The sequence below is a fragment of the Mercenaria mercenaria genome, chromosome 13 (genome assembly GCF_021730395.1).
Source record: "Mercenaria mercenaria strain notata chromosome 13, MADL_Memer_1, whole genome shotgun sequence".
Taxonomy (NCBI): Eukaryota; Metazoa; Mollusca; class Bivalvia; order Venerida; family Veneridae; genus Mercenaria; species Mercenaria mercenaria.
The window spans coordinates 77,265,633-77,287,295 of NC_069373.1; the positions used below are offsets into that span (position 1 = coordinate 77,265,633).

The following is a 21,663-nucleotide window of genomic DNA, read 5'->3' on the forward strand; positions in this document are numbered from 1 at the left end:
TATTTTTCAAAAAAGTAGGGTTTTTGTGATAATTGATTTTGTGGCATTTTAAAACGGTCTGGAAAAAGTGACAGATTATGTATTGTCTGCTCTTCGGCGCTACGGATCAGATATAATTAAAACAAGTTCCCAAGCTTATTCAACATTTTCTCAGTTTGCTATATATATATTAATCTAAACTAAATATCTGAGAACAATACATTTTTTTATTAAACTTCTTTGCTTGAAATCGTAGCAGTTGTTTCTTTCATCTATTTCCAGTGTCTTGATTTTTTTTTTTACTTTTTAAGAAAGAACAGATCAAATAAATAGTAAATTTTCTGATATTTTTATGTCTTTTTTAAATAAGCTGATTTTCTAAATGTTTTAATGCTCTGAAATAATTATATTGTTGCCATTTTCTGAAATGTACTTTGTGCGATATATTTTATTTAGTTAATGTAAAATGCTATAATGTCGAAGTACATTAAGTATGAAAGTCATTTGAATAAAGTTGAAAACTTATACTTTATTCTATATGTAATCTTATTGCAGACATTTTTTTTTTTTTTTTGAAGAAATGTCCTTCCAGCCAAAAAATAGTTTGGTGAATTAATTTTAAAGTTTCAAATGAACTAAATGTTCGGGCATGTGTATTGGTTAAAGTTTTTTATGTAGTAGCTCTATTAATCCCTTTGTCAATTGACACGCAAATAACAATAATGTGCATCTTCCAAATATCATAAGACCCTGAAGGCATACATCAAACGGATAAGACAGGAAATTACCATAAGGCCCCGAAGGGGTACATCAGAGGGATAAAACAAACAGGAAATCAATCTATTAAAAAGTGATAGTCATTAGGAACTGGTCAAAACTGATTTGCATCAATATACCACATACTGATTGGTTTCCATAGTGATTTATGACTGGAATGAATGTTTAATTTTGTGGTATGTGGAAGCAGTCAATTGTGACAGTCTAACAATTAACAAAAAAAAATGGATATTGAAAACTACAAGATATGACTAACATTATTCTAGACAAAGCGTGCAAATTATCGTTCTCAGTTTTAAATAATTGACAAAACAGAGATCAGCATTTTTTTTAGTATTTTCGTAATTGGAAGTCATCAATTTATTGATACGTCCTGGCTTTTCGTAAAAAAGAAACTAGCATGCAGTTATTATATATATCATTTTATCTCCGCGTGTAACACAGTAGCTCTAGATGTCATATTACATTTTAAACAATTGTAACATATAAAAAACCGCCTTGTGTTATAAATGCTATTGTGATCCCGATACCCTTCGAGGGAGAAAAAAATCCCTTCTCCAGTATTTACGCATAATGTGCTATTAAGCTTTAAATTATGACACCTCTCATTAAATTTCATACGAATGAGAATTTAGGTAAGAGGTGTTGATTTGATTAAATTTGGAGTGACTGAATCACTTTTGACACCACAGTATAAGCTATCTGGCTTTCAGAACTCTTTTAATGGCAGGCTACTAAATAGAACGAGAAAAGTGAAACGAATGGAGAAACTTAATTAGATGAAATAGATTTTCTGTTTTATTTACTTTAAAAAGACCTCCGATTTTTTAAATTATAATTTTCATCCAGTCCGTCACAAATATGAGACCTTGCAGCTTACACGGATCAATGATGAATATCACGTCTGAAACCTAAAAAAGAAAGGTTTCTTTCTCGGGAGTGATTTCTGGAACATCATGCTACATTATAAATTCACTGACTTATTAATATTGCCCAAAATTTTACTTTAAGCAAAGAAAAACAACCAGCACCAGTGAAACATGAAACGCTTTTCAATTGCAATTTAGCATTTGCTGTCACCTCCGCTTGTTGCTACGCAACGCGATACGCTGAAGTGCCCGGATATCCGACCTGATCAATAAACAGTCCGCTCTACCGATTTTCTACACTAGCAGACCGCGGGTTACTGTCTCACTTGGCATAATTATTTATACAGCTATTAAATAAAATAATCGCCAGTTCCTGTCGCCAAAATGAAAAAATATTCGCCATTTAAATAAAATAATCGCAAATGGTGATAATGGCGACTGGCAGTGTGAGCCCTGCTTTGATCAATTACCCCAAAAAAACAATAGGGGTCATCTACTCTGTAAGGCCTATCACAATATGAAGTTTGAAGATTCTAGGTCAAATGGTTCTCCAGTTATTGATCAGACATGAAGTGTGAAGTACAACCAGATGGGACAAAAACAACTAATATATTGTTTGAAGAATTCCTTAGAATAAGCTTTCTGCATACAAGTGAAACTGAGCCAAAATCCTTTTAAAAGAGAAGCACCAAAGACACATCCTGTCCAAATTTCATCTGCTTCCAACTGGTGGTCTCAGATGAAACGTCATTTGAAGAGAATGTTGATGCTGATCCATGATGAGTGATCACAATATCTCACCTTGATGCTATATATTTCAACAAACCTTTTAGAAATCCATACACCTTTCCCCACTTGCCAGCATCAAATGGATGAAGTCTTTCAAGCCCTAAGAACCCAATATTATACTCGTGTCCATAGACAATAGGCCATTGTGTAGGCAGCACTTTAACATACAGTTTGGTCTCTGTTTCACTGAAAGAAAGTGATAAGGATGAGCATTTTATTTTATATATACAAAAATAACATACCAATACCAATTTGAAACTTGTGTATATAACTTGTGTTCAAATAATGTTGCATGGATTAGGGCTGTCATTGATTGGGTCTTTGTCATATCGACGATACTGATATATCAGAAGACAGATATCGACGATACATCGATATATCGATTATTAAGTTAGTGTAACAACCTATTTGTTCATGTACATGCTATATACCTTCTTGATAATGTTATTTTTAGTTTAATTGCATGCTTTTAATGTGTTTTATTTGTATTTATGTATTTCCCAGTACAGGTAGTGCCGACTAGTTGGAAAAGACTGCTACGGTACACAGGGGTTCCATTTGACCCGGGACCCCGGGTCCGGACCCGGGAGATTTTCAAAAGACGCTCAAAGGACCCGGCAGAATACTTGCCTGTGCGTCCTTCGGGACCCGGGGGCATTTTCCTTTGATAATCCTTTCTCTTATCATTAATTTCCTTCGGTAAAACTATTTCCACGATAGACACGTGTATTCAAAATAAACACTCGCGGTCATGCTCTCCTGCCTTTGATCTCTGCTAAATCCCGCCCCTTCTCCTGTAGACATGCCTCGCTGATTTTTTATCAGCAAGTTACGTCACGACGAGTGCACATAGGTAACAAGAAATCAATGAAGTGTTGAAATTAATTGATAAAGCGAATCCTTTGTACTGTCAAAAAAGGCGCCAATTATTAAATTATCGTAAGCAGCTGATTACCGAGCACGTGAAAAGTGCCCTGCAAGATTTTTCATGCCCACTTTCAATTAGATCATCTCGTAATTTCAACAAGAAACTTCTCAAATTTTGATGAATTTCGAAAGCAAAAATAAGTTTAGAATGTCCGTCCACGGGTCTTATTACACCCGATGTCAAATCAAGCATATTTCCAAAATTCCTAAAAAAACAACCCGACTTTCAATGCAGTTTTTTATGATAAGTAGCATCATTATTTGAGGACCTATCGCTGATTTAGTTTAGTTTGCCAAATAAACTGAGCAAAAACTACTTTCCGATGACATTCTGAAAGTGTAACAGTATTCGGATAGTACATTTTGGATACATTTTTCTAGAGTGTTATAGCACTGTTCTGTTATTAAAAATGAAATGAAATATTTAAGAAAAACCTAATTAAAATAACATGAATTTTGATAAATATTAGTTTACAATATGAGACTATATGACCTGAGACTGACATTTTTATTATGCTGTAACATGATCTTGGGTTTATTGTATTCTTATGGTAAAGATCTACGTATTACTGAATAAAAAAATATAGTAAATTATATTGACGTGTTGGGACAGGACTCCTGTATTTTGGAAAAGGACCTTTCAAAATTTGGGCCCAAGGGTCCTGGGACTCTTGGGTTTTTGGGTCTAGTGGAACCCCTGGGTACAAGTTTAGACATGACCTTTATTGACAACTTCCGTTACTTAGGGCACATTTTTGCAGGCAGAAAAGTTGTTTTAGAGGGTCTGAGTGTTTATCTGGATAGTTTTATTTTCTCTGTGTAAAATATCGATTTTTAAAAATGGGAATCGATAATCGATCGACCAAAAAATATCGCTGATACATCGATATTGTTTCTATCGATGACAGTCCTAGCATGGATTATTTTATACCAGATCAAAAGAAAAATGGATTAGAAATATTCTAAAGTAAAAGGTGAGTCCACTGCATTTCATTTGTTGAAATTATAGCGCGACAGACTTCTGGCACGATTCCTGGTTAGGTTTCAGTATGGGATTGGTTTCAGCTCAGAGATCCATAACAGCATATAAACATCTCTGAGCTGAAAATTTCCTTAGCGGTATGCAACCTATAGTGACGACATGGGATTACAAGAGTACCTCAGACTACTGGAACCCAAGAGACTGTGGACCAGTTGACATGTCTGGCAAATTTTCAAGAAGTCTGGTCACAATCTGCAGTTCTAACACGATCCGCAGCAATTGCTATATAAACATATAGCGAAATCGCCTATACATGAATCTACGATAAAATATGGTTGGCTGTTACATTTCACCCCCCTATGATTGTGAGCGATTCTACTTCAGTTCCATTACATGTATACGAATTATTTCAGGGCAAAACGGTTGAAAACAGCATTTCAAAAACATAAATATGATAAAAAGTCATACTGACCTATGTGTAGGACCGTAAAACACGTTTTGATCTCTACGAGCGAATTCAATTAGCTTAATTATGATTTAGCGGTGACGTCATAAATGTATGACATAAAGTATGACGTCATAATGATGTGACGTCATATAAAGTTAAGCTTGTAACTCGTAACACAGGGTCAACCCGCCAAATTTGATGATTCTCTTCATAATTATTTTGCGAGCTGTTAGATTACTAATTCATAAGTACTTCTCAAAATTCTGATAAAAAAGAAACAAATATCTATACGTTCCATCGGCTATGCAACATATTCTGACCATAGGGGGTAAATTGTAACAGCATATGATCCGAATGACGTATTACGCTGAAAATGTAGTACTGTAAAATGCGAATTATTTGCGTTGTTAGAATCGAAATAATAAATATGTTCCAATAATTTTATCAATTAATAAAACATGAGCAGTCGTTTGGATGCTACGCACTCGTGATTTAATTATTACGCATCCAAACTCCTGCCCATATTTTATGAACTGATAAAATATAGAAACAGATTTATTATTTCTTAAGTCTTAAACGGGATATCATGCATTTACACAAAGCTAACATACCTTCCAAACCTGGAAAATAATTGACTCCAAAACTACGTTAGGATTCAGTACGGTTCTTCAAATAATTTGCATTATTATGATAAATAGCATTAGACCAGTTGATAAATGATTTTTCCTCATACAAATTTATGCACTGAAATATTTCAAAGGCTTGCTGTGAGCTTTAATATATCGTTTTTAAATGACTTACTCATAATGTTTACTTTCTGTTTCGGCCATTTTTTTGTCATCTGTAACATTTTCACGCTGTGTGAAATGGTTTGTTGTACAATCCCTGTGCCATACCATACAGCACCGTACCATAGATATCTCGATGGGGATTCTCTTTGCCAGTGGGAACAGGACTGGTCCATGGAAGTCTAGTCCAAATAATTGTACTCAAGAGTTGAATATCGTTATATTTTTTTGACTGGTCGATATCCCCAACGAGAAATATCAGAATGTAAAATCGGTCTACCCGAGGTCTCATTATTTAGACTAGGCCTAATGAAAGTCAAGCCTGGTAAGTGTTAGGTGTTACGAATAACTATGAAATAGCACGCTATCTCTATAACAAAATATTATATGACTACACAAGCAGGTATGTTTCACGAGCGCGTAGCGCGAGTGAAAATGTGAATTTTTTTTCACTTCGAGGTGAGATATATTCCATATTTCATCTCTACATCTACATGATACTTCCAACAATCATTAACGATTATGACTGGAAGGCGTTATTCACGAAAAACAAACAAATTTTCTTTTTATTTTATGCTTAATTACGTTGAGATGTGCATTTTGCAACAAATTTTAAACAGACATGACGTCAGACGTGTTGTGACGTTTGTAAGACGCACAAAATAATTTGAATCCAGAAATATACTATAAAGAACAAAGTGCGACTACAATTTTCATCCTGTTTTAAGCAAATAATTTAAAATTCATACACAATGTATGAGGGGGCGGAGCTATATCTCTCACAGTGTGAAAATATAGATTTCATATTTTCACAGTGTGAGTGATGAGATTATTAGTTACACTGCTTGTTGGTGACAGGTTACGGGATATACGCTGTCGAGGAAATCCATATTCGCTCTCGCCTGATATGGATTTTCGAGACAGCGTATATCCCGTATCCTGTCACCAACAAGCTGTGTAACGATTTAATCTTGCCGACTACCCTTTACTTACACGCTATTATCTAATATTTTGTAAATTAACACAGCGGCAGCCATTTTAATTTTTAAATCAAAATTCATATCTGAAATGTACTAGCAGGATATGGAATATATCATGTTCCACGTGACGTCTATTGACCAATAAAAATGCAAGAAACTTGTAGGAGGCAAGATAAATAAAAATATTTAACTGATAGAATACAGTATTTCATTAGTTAGCATAGAATAAAATACAGTATTTCATTAGTTAGCATAAAATAAAACCTAGTTCATGAAGATTACCATCACTTCACCCTACCAGTAACATAAACTATAAGATTCTTTCATTGGTTGTAGGTGCAGATGGGAATTTCCGGCCTCGAGGGTAACTGTTTAGGCGGTAACGAGGTTCCTACCGAGTTACCGCCTAAACAGTTACCCGAGAGCCGGATATTCCCATCTGCGCCTACAACAAGTGAAAGAATCTTTTTCTTGCATACCGATATCAAGAAATAATATTTAAAAAAATATCAATCGAATGGCTTTCTTTTTAGAACAATTTCTTATAGAGGCGTGTTAACAAAGCGCGGGAAACCAACGTCCGTAAACAGGAAGGACGTCATGACGTTTCAAAGACAAAAAACAATGTTTAGTTCCGGTTTTGTTTTATCAGTTGCAGCGTAAGTTTATGATTTTTTTATAAAACAACGTGTTTTGAATCGAGAAATATACCATCAGGAACAAAGAGGGACTGTCAAGGTGGATTTTCATTCCGTTTTTTTGAAATAAAATATAGCCTAAATTACTACATATGCGCAGTTCGTAATACGACATTTTAAAGCACGAGGGTCATCTTACACCCCGGATGTAAGATGGATTTTTCCAGCACCGGTAAAAATAACGGAAAGTTCCTTCTGGTATGCAAGAATACCTAGTTCCACAATCACGTAAATACTACTACTTATAAGTTCTTTCTTTCCAAGAACAATTCGTCTGCGGAATACTCTCCCAAGTAATGTGTAGTCAAGCTCTAGCGCAAGTCTAATATTGGCTACCCCTTACTTGAGGTATTTCTTTAGCCTTTTATTCATTTAACCTTGCACTCATGAGAGCTATCTCACGTTTAACAACTGTTCACATTACTTGCGCCACTGCAGCATAAACAGGCAGTAGGCATAAGAAAAGAAACCATGCGCACATTATTATGTTTCTAAAATATTACACAGAAATGAAACCTTCAAAATAGCTTGAGAAAAATAACTTATGAACCTTATAGGGGCCACTCTGTCTGTTTGTATTTAAACTTGTTTCAGTAATTGTTCTGTCGGCCATTTAAGGTGGTTAATCAGATTTCGATCAAGTAATGGATTTGTTTGAAAGATTAATAAATGACCATTTACACTTATTTGTGTTCACTGGTTGCTCAAATGCTCAATCAAGATAAAATTATTTCAGCATATGCATAAATTTAATAAACAAAATTAGCCTAATGAATGATATCAATGTAATAACTATTGTTTTATCAACGATTTTAGCCGAAATTGGTTAGAAATACAAGTTTGTAAAATTATTATTACCTCCCTTTATCTATCTGATAGATTTGAAATAAATGAATTCAGAAGCTTTACACTGTTTAAAAACTTGCCTTTCTGCTCCGATTGTTGAAATATCCCAGTATCTATCAAATGCAAATGTAAAACTTGAAAATACATTGAAATTAAATGGTACAGTCTACTTTTGGAAGATTTTAACATTAAAAGGGAGTAATTGCAAAATTTAAAAAGGGAAACATTTCTAATAGGATCTAACCTTATGTAATTGGTCTTTTTTCTTCATATATAAGAATCGTTCACTGGTTGAAGGTGCAGATTGAAATATCTGGCTCGAGATTAGGCGGTAACGAGTGATAGATTTTTTTTCTTGCATGCCGTATTCTTTAACTAAAAGAGGAAATGAAGTAAAACGAATGGTTTTCTTTTGACCACTATTCTATTATAGTATCCTATGAATTTACGCATTCATTCATATATTGCAGCACGGGAGTCATCTTAAACCACCGAAGTGTAACTTGGACGAGTTTTTCTAACACCGGCAAAATCAAAGAAAAATCCTATCTGGCGTGGAAGAAATAAATACTAAAACTATGGTGGCTGATTTCTGCCATTTCGTGTTTTCGTGTTGGCGGGCTGACAACACGAAAACACGATAAATTTTACACGAAAACACGACGTTTAGAGGGCACCGACACGACATATTTATTTGTCGAGTTTTCGTGTTGGCGGGTATGAATGTGTCGTATTGGCGCCCTTTATTTGTTGTGCTGTCGTGTTTTCGCCCCGCCGATACGAAAACACGAAAACTCGACAAATTTGGTATTTGTCGAGTTTTCGTGTTGTCGTGTTTTCTCCCCGCCAACATGAAAACACGACAAATACATTATTTGTCGAGTTTTCGTCTTTTCGCCCCGCCGGCACGAAAACACGAAAACTCGAAAACACGGCAATTATTTGTCGAGTTTTCGTGTTTTCGCTTTGGCATCTTCCGTTAGACATGCGCACAACAATTACTGTTCAACAGAAAACAACATAACTACATGCTAGAAAATATAAGTTTAAGAATGAAAAATAATTTATGTTCTATGTATATTTCGACCGAATACCATTTTGTTACATAAAAAAATATCGAAAGACGTAGGTCAAATATCAAAATAATATTTTCTCACAATTTAACCCAAAAATGCATCAGAGGCCACCATTGCATTCCTATATTTCAAAAATGTCCATGGGAATACCATCTGACCCACTAAATAGGAGGGCATGACCCCCTCACGTATCTCAAACTTTGGACTAAAAAAATGCAGCAGGGACCACCATTTTATTCATATATTTCAAAAATTTCCAGGCGTACACCCTAAACATGAGGGGTTACCTCCTTCCGTACCTAACCCCAATCGGCTCGCCGATGCCGCCTTTATTCTTTAACTGTTGCCGCTCACCGCACCCCAATGAAATATTTCTGGAACCGGGTCTGTTATATATACACTTTGTATTCTTAAAACGATAACTGACATCTGACATATTATTGTATTGTTTTATAACCTCAGATATCCTAATGCAGCTTTAGTTAATATAAATAAATTCTGCGTTGACGGTTCGTTCGAATAGAAAGGAAAATGCTTCTTAAATCCTTTGCCACTGGTTTCAGAATAACTACGTTTTATAAGAGATGTCTGAAAAGTATTTGTCGAGTTTTCGTGTTGTCGTGTCGGCGGAGCGAAAACACAAAAACTCGACAAGTATGTATTTGTCGTGTTTTCGTGATGGCGGGGAGAAAACACGAAAACTCGACAGATAATGTATTTGTCGTGTTTTCATGTTTTCGTGTCGGCGGGGCGAAAACACGAAAACACGAATAATAAAGGGCGCCAACACGACATATTTACACCCGCCAACACGAAAACTCAACAGATAGATTTGTCGTATCGGCGCCCCCTAAACGTCGAGTTTTCGCGTAAAATGTGTCGTGTTTTCGCCACGCCGACACGACAAATTAGGTTTTTGTCGAGTTTTTGTATTGTCGTGTTTTCGCCCCGCCAACACGCGAACACGAAATGGCAGAAATCAGCCACCATATAAAACTGAAAATTGTCATAAAATGTTGCTTTAAATGTGACTTGCCAACTTTAAAGGGTTTGCCTTCTATAGCTTATATTCAATTAGGGTAATAATGATTAGAAAAAAAATATTAAAAATCGTATCAGCATATACCTGTTGTTATGGGATGCTTTAAGATGAGAATAAACGTTTGATAACACGGAGAGCACGTATATTTTTTTCAAACTGTAAGGTAAGTTATAGTCACCATCGCGAACACAAATGGGGGACACCCCCTAGAAGACTGTTAGTAATTGTGTTGTTGAGGATAGTGAAATCAGAAGACCGTTAGTAATTTTGCGTTGAGAATAGTGAAATATACAGAAGGTGCTTCCATTGGTACCTTAAAGCACCTGTACGTCGGACTCTTATCCAAATTTTGCAGCTAGCGGTGGATCTAACTTACGGCCCCTGGTTTCCACTGCTTCCTTTCCTTGGGAGAAACCTTTTCATATATGTGCGTTCCATGGCGAAAAATTACCATATAACACCCTAATAACGCATAATTAAAACAAGAACGCTTATAAATCGACATACTACTTCATTTAATTAAGTTTTTAAATGTCAGCGTTAGTTTGTTTCCTGTTCCAGCATCTGCAGTAGTCCAGCTACCGGCTAGATAATCTTTTTTTATATTTTTTTAAAAATTCAATCATTATAAATTTAAATCTTCTCTTCTATATTTTGACCGATCTTTCTTGGCTCTGATTGTCTAATGTAAGAAAAGGGACATGATTAATCAAAATTTAAATAGCCTAAGGAGTTATCTCCTGGGTCTGAACACAGACCAGATTCTACATCTACAGAATCCCGCATTCTACTGTTTAACGCGGAAAAAAATGATATACGCTGGAAAGTAGCTAAAAATCTCACTGCGCCACAACATAATCACATCGCAGAGTTTGCCCCCATTTTTCTTTTATTCGAAATGTTCGAAATAAAACTCGGGGCAATTACCTGTCAGAAGTTAATTTGACTTATAAACCCCTTGGATGACACAAATGAACAAAGAGGGAACGCTTAACCAGGACAATAGGAAAATATAAAAAGGACTGAGAGCATTAAGAAATTGTTACCGCAAAAAGAAAAAAAGAGTTTGACGATTCCGCACCTCTTTTAGCCCAATTATCATCATTGTTTTGGTCACTATCTGTGACCTTTATCAAACGACGTTTATGTCCTAGACAGGAACCAATAAATAATATTTGGGATATCCACATTAGGAGTGTCGTAAATTCTTTTCTACAAGTACCAAGCTTATCTTCTCGGTCCTATCGAACTGCTACCATACGACTGACCTCCTCCTTTATAGACAAAATTTGGCCACGTCGACATTTTTGTGCTTGAAAAAAAATCTTTAAGAGACTACTATAGCATTCTCGGAAATTTACTTTTATATAATTATGTGTTCGTCTATTTTCCACACACAAAATATGATTACAATATGCAATATGTTTTTTTTTTCTACTTAAAATTGTATTAGTTTGCCATATGACCATCAAACTATTATATTTCAAAATGTTTGTATGTAACGAGATACTGTATACGTATTGTCCGTAAGTATTGACCTGGCTCTCATTAATCTTAGCCAATATTTTCGGGCGTTTTCATTATTTTACGCGATATTTTTGTCCTGAAAATATCTAGATTTATCAAAATAATCAATTTACAATGGCACAGTGGTATAGTGGTAAGCTCTCCGACTTGGAAGCACGTTACCATGGGTTCGAATTCTTTTCTAACCATCTTTAAAATATATTTCCTTGTGTTTGTGTTTGTTTCTATGATTATATATTTTTTATGAAACGTTTCATTTTGTGCCGCTAAAAACAGTTCTTTGAATTGTCTGTTGAATGAATGAATGTACGGTGCCCCTAAAGTGACATGTTACACACATTTTTTCCAATTAGGTAATGTGAGACTTTTTTTTATTTCGTTTAAACGAAATCATTTCGTTTAAACGAAATCATTTCGTTTAAACGAAATAAGTTATTTCGTTTAAACGAAATCATTTCGTTTAAACGAAATAGTTATTTCGTTTAAACGAAATCATTTCGTTTAAACGAAATCATTTCGTTTAAACGAAATAATCATTTCGTTTAAACGAAATAAACTATTTCGTTTAAACGAAATAACTTATTTCGTTTAAACGAAATGATTTCGTTTAAACGAAATGATTTCGTTTAAACGAAATAAGTTATTTCGTTTAACGAAATGTTTCGTTTAAACGAAATAACTTATATTTCGTTTAAACGAAATAACTTATTTCGTTAAACGAAATCTTCGTTTAACGAAATAAGTTTTTCGTTTAAACGAAATGATTATTTCGTTTAACGAATCATTTCGTTTAACGAAATAAGTTATTTCGTTTAAACGAAATCATTGTTTAACGAATCATTTCGTTTAACGAAATAATCTATTTCGTTTAATCGAAATCTTTCGTTTAACAAATAATTATTTCGTTTAAGAAATGTTTCGTTTAAACGAAATCATTTCTTTAACAATAAAAAAGTTCCATTACTATTGGAAAAAAGTGTTGTAACTTGTCACTTTAGGGGCACCGTATGAATGCTTATCCGGTCCTGAAAATTTTAAAAGACATTTTGTAAAACGGTTATATGTACGTAGAAGAATGGTAATCGATAGTAGAGTATTTCCTTGATAAATCATGATAGTGTGACAAGTTTCCGTCTTTTACAGATAAAATAATAATAATAATAATAAAAAAAACAATTTGATCAGACAGAGGACTCGAACACACAACCCTGAGATTAGTGGCAAAACGCTTTGTCCACACAGCTATATCTGCACATGATACATGACGGTATATAACTGGCTTTTCAATAGTTATATCGTTATTTAGGTTCGGACACCGAAAATCAATTTACGGAAACATACGGAATATTTATGAGTGCCAGGTCAATACTTACGAACAACATACAAAATTCTGTAGCCCGCCCGCTTAGCTCAGTAGGGAGCGTTGGTCTACGGATCGCGGGGTCGCGAGTTTGATCCCCCGGGCGGGGCGTATGTTCTCCGTGACGATTTGATGAAAGACATTGTGTCTGAAATCATTCGTCCTCCACCTCTGATAATTCATGTGGGGAAGTTGACAGTTACTTGCGGAGAACAGGTTTGTACTGGTTCAGAATCCACGAACACTAGTTAGGTTAACTGCCCGTTGTTACATGACTGAAATACTGTTGAAAAACGGCGTTAAACCCAAAACTAACAAACAAAATTCTGTTCTGTTCTGTTCTATAACGTAAAAAAAAGTCATTTGTTGAACTTAAGGGGATCGGTGGTCTAGTGGATAAGGTGTTGGCCGCTCAATCCAGGGGTCGTGGGTTCAAGCCCCGCTAGGGTCACGGCCATGCCTTCTCATCTGACACCGGTACTAGTTTTTCATGGAAGCGGACTCGAAAGTGGTTCCAATAAGCTTAAAGCTTTCATCACAATCGAGCTAAAACAAATTAGTATAAACCAAAAAATCACAATTCATTAATTTGATAAGTATACTTTTATATCAAATTTTACTGTATGCCTTTTATATGTTTCAATTTTTATTCCATCAATCTTTCTATAAATAGAACTTACCCAATTTTTTTTATTACAAACTAAATGCTAAAATTTCGAAAAGTTGATACATTTGTGACCAAGAATCTGAACGGTGAAAATATACTAGTAACAAAAACATTTAACAAAACAAAACAAAACAAAACAAATCAAAAACAACAACAAAAAACTGCAATACTTTTTTAACAAATGAAATATTATAAAATCTTAAAATAGCTAAATATACGGTACTTTTTGAAACCGTTTCTGAATCATTACCGGGAAATGTACAATAGTTTAGAAAATCTTTAGAACTGTCAAATGAAAACCCAAGGAAAATGTTCAATGAAAACATTTTCGTTGTTTTAAATAACCTGTTGAAACCAAAACGTATTATTTATAGCTTCCACAATGAATTACAACATTCAAATATTCACCGGTGACCTAAAATATTACGGTAACTACATCATTTACATCTTTTCTATAAATATCGCTTAAAAGTTTTAAGTTTTATTTGCTAATTACGTTTTGAAAATACCAGTTGACGGTGCCTATCCGACTATGAAACTCTAATCATGTTCATGATGTCATCGAATTTGTCTTTTTTTGTTACCACTATTTTACAGGCCAGCTACAAGATAGAATTTCACACAAAAGTTCGGGCGTAATCTACGCTAGCCTGGCTCCCTGGCTGCATGGTTATTTTTTATATAAATACTGCAAGCAAAATAAGAAAATCTTAAGCCTCTAAAATAGCACATTTTAACTGATGGCTGAACCATACATATTTGGAGCCAGGGACAATAAAAAATGTCAATGTAGAAACAACCTGCTGGATTTACTTCCCTCTTAATGAATAAACTAATATATATGTAAATAAGAACAAACATAGGGACGGGAGCCAGTCTAGATCTACGCCTACAACATGGAGTACCTGCGACCTTATCCACTTGGCCAATAAGTTGCCCTTTTGACCCTACAGCCATCATGTAATCACATTACAAAATATTTGACTTGCACCGAAACTCCGCGACTAACTATCATTCATCACCCTCACAACTTTAAGAAAATATATGTCATTTATAAATCGGACACTTGGACTGTCAATCCAGAGATTACTGGTTGACTCCCCGGCCTTGGCACGTGTAGTTTTGAAATGTTGTTCGTATACAGTATTTTGGGATCAGCGCTGTTGATTTAAGAATCAGACAGTTAATAAAGAAAAAAAACAGCTATGCTATGTTAGTCAAACATCTCCGTCTCTCTCACTCTCTACCCCCCACCCCGCGAAAGATGGTTAAAGAACAGTTGTACTCATGCTGTTTGCTTGCTTGCGTAACCGATAAGTAATGGGCATAAATTAATTTTATCTATAAGAACATCCCTGAAGTTTAACAGATGTCACCACGCCTATATCCTGGTATTCCTTATCAACGGTATGTACGACGCACTCTCTTCCCGGAGTCAAAGGTCACTGCTTCACATAACTAGTATAAATACAGCCATTCAACATTCTGTCGTAAATACTTTTCGACTTTCGACAGAATGATAGAAACTTTCATTCTTGCTCTTGCCTTGACCTGCGGGTCGGTAAGGGCTCAAAGAGGTAAGTGATGTTGAATCAACTTTATAATCAAAGTACTAAGAGGACTGACATGGGGCGAGGCGTGTATATCTTTGTAAAATCATTACATCTAATTTTTTTTGTTATCTTCAGACAGAAATCATTCAAATAACCGTACTGTAGTCATTCTAAAACAGCAAAAATATAAAATATCGAAAATGTGAGAAGAGACAATGTGAACACAATGGCGGTTTCTATTCTGAAGTTTACTAATTTTTTAAAAATATATTCATCAGTTTTTACTGAAGCTGTTCAACAATAAAGTGGTTTACTCAACGTTTTCTTCGCTGACAAGTAAACGTGCTGCCACTAGTTCACTGGAATGTTTGTCTTTAACTAGTGTTGCTTTGCTTTGAGACATTTAAGTAATTTCGTTACAAAGTATAGGTTTATTCATCTATACCTGTTAAAGTTGACTTTAAGGTCAATCGTATATTCAACTTTATATTTTTATATTTATGCTTTATTTTAATTTTAAGGATGTGACAGCAAGGCAGATGTAACATTTCTAATAGACTCGTCAGGAAATATAGGGCAACGGAATTTTGAAAAGCAAATTGGTTTCGTCAAAGATACCATGAACAGAATGGAAGTTGCGCCAGATAAAGTTCAAGTTAGTGCCGTGACATTTGGAAATACTGTTTCAAGTAAATTTTACTTGAATCAGTTTTCAAATAACACGTTCGTACAAAATGCTCTTCTGAATATTCCGTATTCAGGCGGGCAGGTTAAGATGGTAGACGCCATCCGGTACGCGACAACGACGGCGTTCAGTCCTTCTCACGGAGGGCGGGGCGATGTTCCTCACGTGGTGGTGCTCCTAACCAATCAACCTTCAGGGTCAATTGACATGATAAAATTAGCATCACAGACGGCACGAGATAATGGATTAATACTGTATACGGTGGGGATTGGGAACGGTGTAGACACGAACGAACTAAAGGCGATCACGTCTGATCCGGATTCCAGACACTTGTTCACAGCACAGAACTTTGACGCTCTAACAAGTCTCTCAGATCTTCTGGCAACAAAAATTTGCAACGGTCTGTATATATTTTTTTTTGCTAAATTATCCTTCTGTTACAAAATATTTCCATAATTTAATTGCGTTATCCAGTGAAAATTGTGTAACAAATTTGAGTGAGTTCTTTATCAAAATTTTGAACATGAAGTCGGAAAGTGTATATAAATAATCATGATTATACAATTTTACAATAAAAATATAGTAATTCAGTTTTACACACAAAAACAAAATAAAAAAGTCCAATTTCACACATTTTATGACAAATTACTCGCTTGTTTATACAAAATGTGTATTCGCAATAATAAGAGTTTGTTGTTTTGCCGGTAGTTTTATATATAGAAGTATATAATTTATATTCATACTTAAATTCCTTTAGAATAAAACATAAAACCGACATATTAAATTTTCTTCTCTTTTTTTCAGAATTGCCTCCCAACCCTCACCTCCTGCCTGTCCCTACAGGTAATTTACTTTAACTCTTAGACATATTGCAGCCCGAGAACGTTTTTCGACGAAGAACTAATATTCCCTTGTTATCAAAATTTCACTTCTGATATCAAAAACTTTCTCATATCTTGGTACATAGTGATACAAACAAATCACATTTAAGAAACACAAAACTAAGCCTGTGTTGTAGAATTCTACGTTTATATACTCATTATTTCCCCCATGGAAATTAGGGATTATCGTTGAACTGGACTCCAATGTTAAAACCCATCTATCACATATTTCATGTGTGATTCGTCTCCTTTTTAAATACCTTGGTATATTATTCGCAGAGCTCGATGTTAGGTAGGCATACATGTAAATAGGCACCAGATACTTTTTAACCAATCCTAAAAGCTTGTTAACTTTTTTTCAGGCTGTCTTCAGAGAGCGGATCTTGTATTTATGGTTGACTCATCTAGCAGTGTTGGCAACGCTAATTTCCAAAAACTGGAACATTTTCTTAAGGTATCATTTGCAAGTTAGGAATGTAAAACGGATATTACAAATACTAAATAGCACGTTCATTTTAGTTTGGAAGGGCGAGGATACAATTTACCGAATAAATTTCAATACACAACTGATGGACATAAACTGATTTAATGACTGACTGTATCATTTTTTTTGTATCATTTTTTAAAAACTTTATTTGATACACATGTATTGCCATATTAGGATGTTGGTCTGTAGTTGTCTGCAGTTTTCTTTGGTTCTATAATTTGTATGTCTATATTTATATGTCTGCCTATAATACGACGATATTCGATGCAAGGCCTGTTTATTTCTCGTTTCAAGGATGTTGTATCCAAGATCGACGTCGCACCAAACAAAGTACAGGTTGGTGTTGTCAAGTACGGAAGCTATCCTTCGGTGGAATTTTCTCTTGGACAACATGTGACTAGACCGACGGTAATATCTCATGTGCTAGTTTAGTTTAAACACTACTTTTGACAGGAATTCATGCAGTTAACTATATACAAATGTATAATTTTATCTACCGTATTTCCCTACAAAAATGTTTTGTATACACTTTTTTAATTTCATATCTACCATATTTTCCTACAAAAATGTTTCGTGTGAACTATTTCTATAGGATACAGGTTAATTAATTCCAACCCAACATTTTTTCATGCAAATGTACTTATTTAAAATTCATATAAAGTTGGTTGAAATACTAGTATATCACATTGAGTGATTGATTATTGATGTAATAGGACAACTGAAAATAGCATTCATCTAAATCTTTCCATTCAAGATACAAATTTAGTGTCGTTTTAAGCAAAAGTACGAGCAATCTCTCTCGACAGGTAATGAAAGCCGTAGAAGGAATGACATACCTTGGAGGTGGAACTAACGACGCCGACGCCATACGTTATACGGGGCAACAGGTATTCAACCAGAACAGCGGAGCTCGCGGGGACGTGCCAAGAATAGCCGTGCTCATCACCGACGGGGGATCTGCTGATCCTGCTGCTGCGATTGCCGCTGCACAGAAAACGAGAACAGAGAATATAGGAACAATCGTCGTCGGCGTCGGGAATAATATAAACAAAGCGGAACTTAGCAGAATTGCTGATTCTCCGTCAACTGAGAACATGTTAACCGTCCGTTCCTACGATAATTTGGACAGCATCACAAACAAACTGATTGAACAAATGTGCAAAGGTGATACATTAAATACATCTTTTCCGTTTAGTTTCAGAAACCATTATACCCACTTTTATCATTTTTGTTATGCCCCCGAAGGGAGGCATATAGTTTTTGAACCGTCTGTCGGTCTGTCAGTCTGTCAGTCCGCGATTTTCGTGTCCGGTCCATATCTTTGTCATCGATGGATGGATTTTCAAATAACTTGGCATGAATGTGTACACCAGTAAGACGACGTGTCGCGCGCAAGACCCAGGTCCGTAGCTCAAAGGTCAAGGTCACACTTAGACGTTAAAGGTCATTTTCATGATACTGCATTCGTGTCCGGTCCATATCTTTGTCATCGATGGATGGATTTTCAAATAACTTGGCATGAATGTGTAACACAGTAAGACGACGTGTCGCGCGCAAGACCCAGGCCCGTAGGTCAAAGGTCCTAAACTCTAACATCGGCCATAACTATTCATTCAAAGTGCCATCGGGGGCATGTGTCATCCTATGGAGACAGCTCTTGTTTACATTATAACAAGCATATACGAGAGAAAACTATGATTATTTAAAGTTTTACAAGCATTGGCTGCCAGTAAACGATAAATTCTGGAATAAAACTTAGCAGTCTTGATTTAGGACTTAATGCAGATTTCCATTTCACACTGTTTTCTAAGTGCGTAGTTAAGGTTAGATTTTCATTTGATGTATATCTTTAAAATTTGATATTTTACCCTGGTTGTCCAACCAAGACATACTTATTTTAGCGTATAGAATAGGATGTGAGTATAAGAACTACAGTATTAGATCATTTATAGCCAAAATCCATTACAAGCGCGAATTTATATAATTATTGTTACGTCGTATTTACGCGTCCTCGTTGCGCAAACAAGACGGATAGGAAATAAATGAATTTCCGAAGTAGCAGTTTAAAAGCTTGCATTTTGGTTAGGACTGTTGAAATATTCCGGGCATTATAAATGTAAATCTGAACATCGTTTTGAATAGACAGAAATACACAGATTTTAAGTACTTTTGTATCAAAATAGTATTATTATAACAGTGCCTTGACCTGCAATGTTGTATTTGGCTCGAGTGGATTTTGCCAGACCTGGATCCTCCGAGGCGCTTGCGCCGAGCTTGATCCGGTCTGGCAAAATGCACGAGCACCGAATGCACCATTGCAGATCAAGGTATTACTATAATGAAAGTGAAAAATGTTATGAAATATTGGTAATATGCGTTTGACAACTTGAAAATTCATTTTTTTTTTAAATTGTGTATAAATAATCATTGCAAAAAGTTGTTAGGGGAATACATTTCTGCAAAAGCTTACAATAAACCTTTCGAAACAATTAGATTTCATAATAAATTCTGACCTATGTTTAGTGGTCGTGTAATGACACTCGGCTGTTTCCGTGCGTTTACGTATTATTCGTATGCTATCTCGGCATTCTTCGGCCATAACTACATAATAACCGAAGGATACCGAAATCACATACGAAGAATATGTAATCAAACGGAAAATACTGACAACTATTATATGTACGTTTAAAATAACTTATTTAAAATACACAGTGAAAGCGACACAGACCTCGCTCACCACAAGTTCCCCGGGCGATAAGCTACCTGTTGACCCGTGCCACGATAAAACAAATAACTGTGACCAGTATGGAAGCGATGTGTGCACCAACTATGGACAATGGGCACGTGTAAATTGTGCAAGGACTTGTGGCTTTTGTACACGTAAGCAAACAATAAATGTTTATGCCATCATTATCAGGCGCACCGTGCCTTGCTGGATTTTTTATAATACCCTCGTTGCTATAAAGTTAACAAATATTTTGAATATATTTGAAAATCATTGAAACACATTCCTAAACGTAAGATTATAATTTATTTGGGTATTCTGCGCACTGTAATTTTGGAAAGAATTTCTGACTTATTTTATTTTGCACTTGACAAATGTATGAAAATAATAGCTTTTTGTCCTTGCCTGTTTTCTGTATTGTTCATTACAACTATATTAAAACTATTGCCTTTACAGCTCTTTATACAATAGCGCCCCCAAAATGTTCCGATTCTTCGTCCAGCTGTGCAAGTCAAAGCCTAACGGATTGCTCAAAGACCGGTTCCTTTGTCCAGTTAAATTGTCAGAAGTTTTGCGGGTTGTGCACGGCGAACACGAGCAGCACGGGATACTATGGAAAATGTTCATACAAAGACAAGACCTACAACACGGGAGAGAAGTGGTTAGACGGCTGCGATTATGAATGTATTTGTGAAGACGGCAACACTGGCAGATACAAATGTAACAACAGGTTAGTTATATCTCTGAATACACCAGTAGTCCTATGTTAGAATAGATTACACCCATACACACTCGGATATAAATCATGTCTGTTTCACAAGTTAATCTCTGTTTTATATTTGTTTGTTAATCTCTGTTTTATATATATTTGTCGGAAATAGCTCTAGCATGAGCTAACTGTATTCAGCGTAAAATAAATAAGAATTCCAAACGTGCAGGCTAACAAAGTGGCGTCAGGTGTGTTTAAAGGGGACGAGGTCCTGACCTCTAGTGATAAATTACTACTATTAGCAGCAAGTACTACTGCAGTAAAGATAATGATATATTAGAAAATAAGCGAGAAGAACACACTGCTTCCTTTTGAACAAAATCAATATACAGGTTTGGGATCCTTTTTCTGACATAGTTACTTCGCTTTAATTTAAAAGTGCCATTTGTTTTTATTACAGTTACTCCCCTTTAGTTCAATTCACAGGCACTAGATCTGGGGAAAAATCTACTTTATACATGGAATATTTCAAATCTCGTCCATATTTTCTGATTAATGTTACATTTTTTATGCAGATGTCCTGTATATCGCAATTTACCAGAGGACTGTACCCTTACATCACAGTCAGGCAGTTGTTGTTTACAACCAGTGTGTAACTTTAACCCTACCATTAATGTTCAACAATCTAGCGGCCATGCTGTCACATCCAGTGGAATTGGTAATCATTTATTTCATTATTTCAAAAATATTTAAAATTAGTATCTTACAATAGATCTAACATTTTTACATGTAGAAATTTTAAGAATAAAAGCATTAATGGAAAAGTTATGTGTTAATTAAAGCCAAACATACAGTGCTTTAGGGTATA

The 21,663-nt window shown here is 35.3% G+C and overlaps 2 protein-coding genes across 6 annotated transcripts in view; one reads left to right on the plus strand and one right to left on the minus strand.

Annotated features, from left to right (window-relative positions):
* The window catches only part of LOC123528526 (histone deacetylase 11-like), a 44,810-nt gene extending 39,104 nt beyond the window's left edge, over positions 1-5,706 (minus strand). For 4 of the 5 annotated variants that reach the window (XM_045308291.2, XM_045308290.2, XM_045308288.2 and 1 more), the window contains exons 1-2: positions 5,573-5,706; positions 2,452-2,600 (exon numbers count right to left, since the gene is read on the minus strand). In XM_045308291.2, coding sequence (XP_045164226.2) covers positions 2,452-2,600; positions 5,573-5,685 — 262 coding nt within the window. In that variant the 5' untranslated portion in view covers positions 5,686-5,706. The remainder of the gene's footprint in view (positions 1-2,451; positions 2,601-5,572) is intronic. The other variant, XM_045308292.2, reaches the window with a different exon arrangement.
* Positions 5,707-15,267: 9,561 nt separating this feature from the next.
* LOC123528762 (uncharacterized) overlaps positions 15,268-21,663 on the plus strand; it is a 78,174-nt gene continuing 71,778 nt past the window's right edge. The window contains exons 1-9 of the mRNA XM_053520998.1: positions 15,268-15,332; positions 15,830-16,393; positions 16,798-16,836; positions 17,237-17,328; positions 17,656-17,769; positions 18,168-18,525; positions 20,074-20,241; positions 20,543-20,816; positions 21,371-21,513. Of these exons, the coding sequence (XP_053376973.1) occupies positions 15,272-15,332; positions 15,830-16,393; positions 16,798-16,836; positions 17,237-17,328; positions 17,656-17,769; positions 18,168-18,525; positions 20,074-20,241; positions 20,543-20,816; positions 21,371-21,513 (1,813 nt within the window). The 5' untranslated portion in view covers positions 15,268-15,271. The remainder of the gene's footprint in view (positions 15,333-15,829; positions 16,394-16,797; positions 16,837-17,236; positions 17,329-17,655; positions 17,770-18,167; positions 18,526-20,073; positions 20,242-20,542; positions 20,817-21,370; positions 21,514-21,663) is intronic.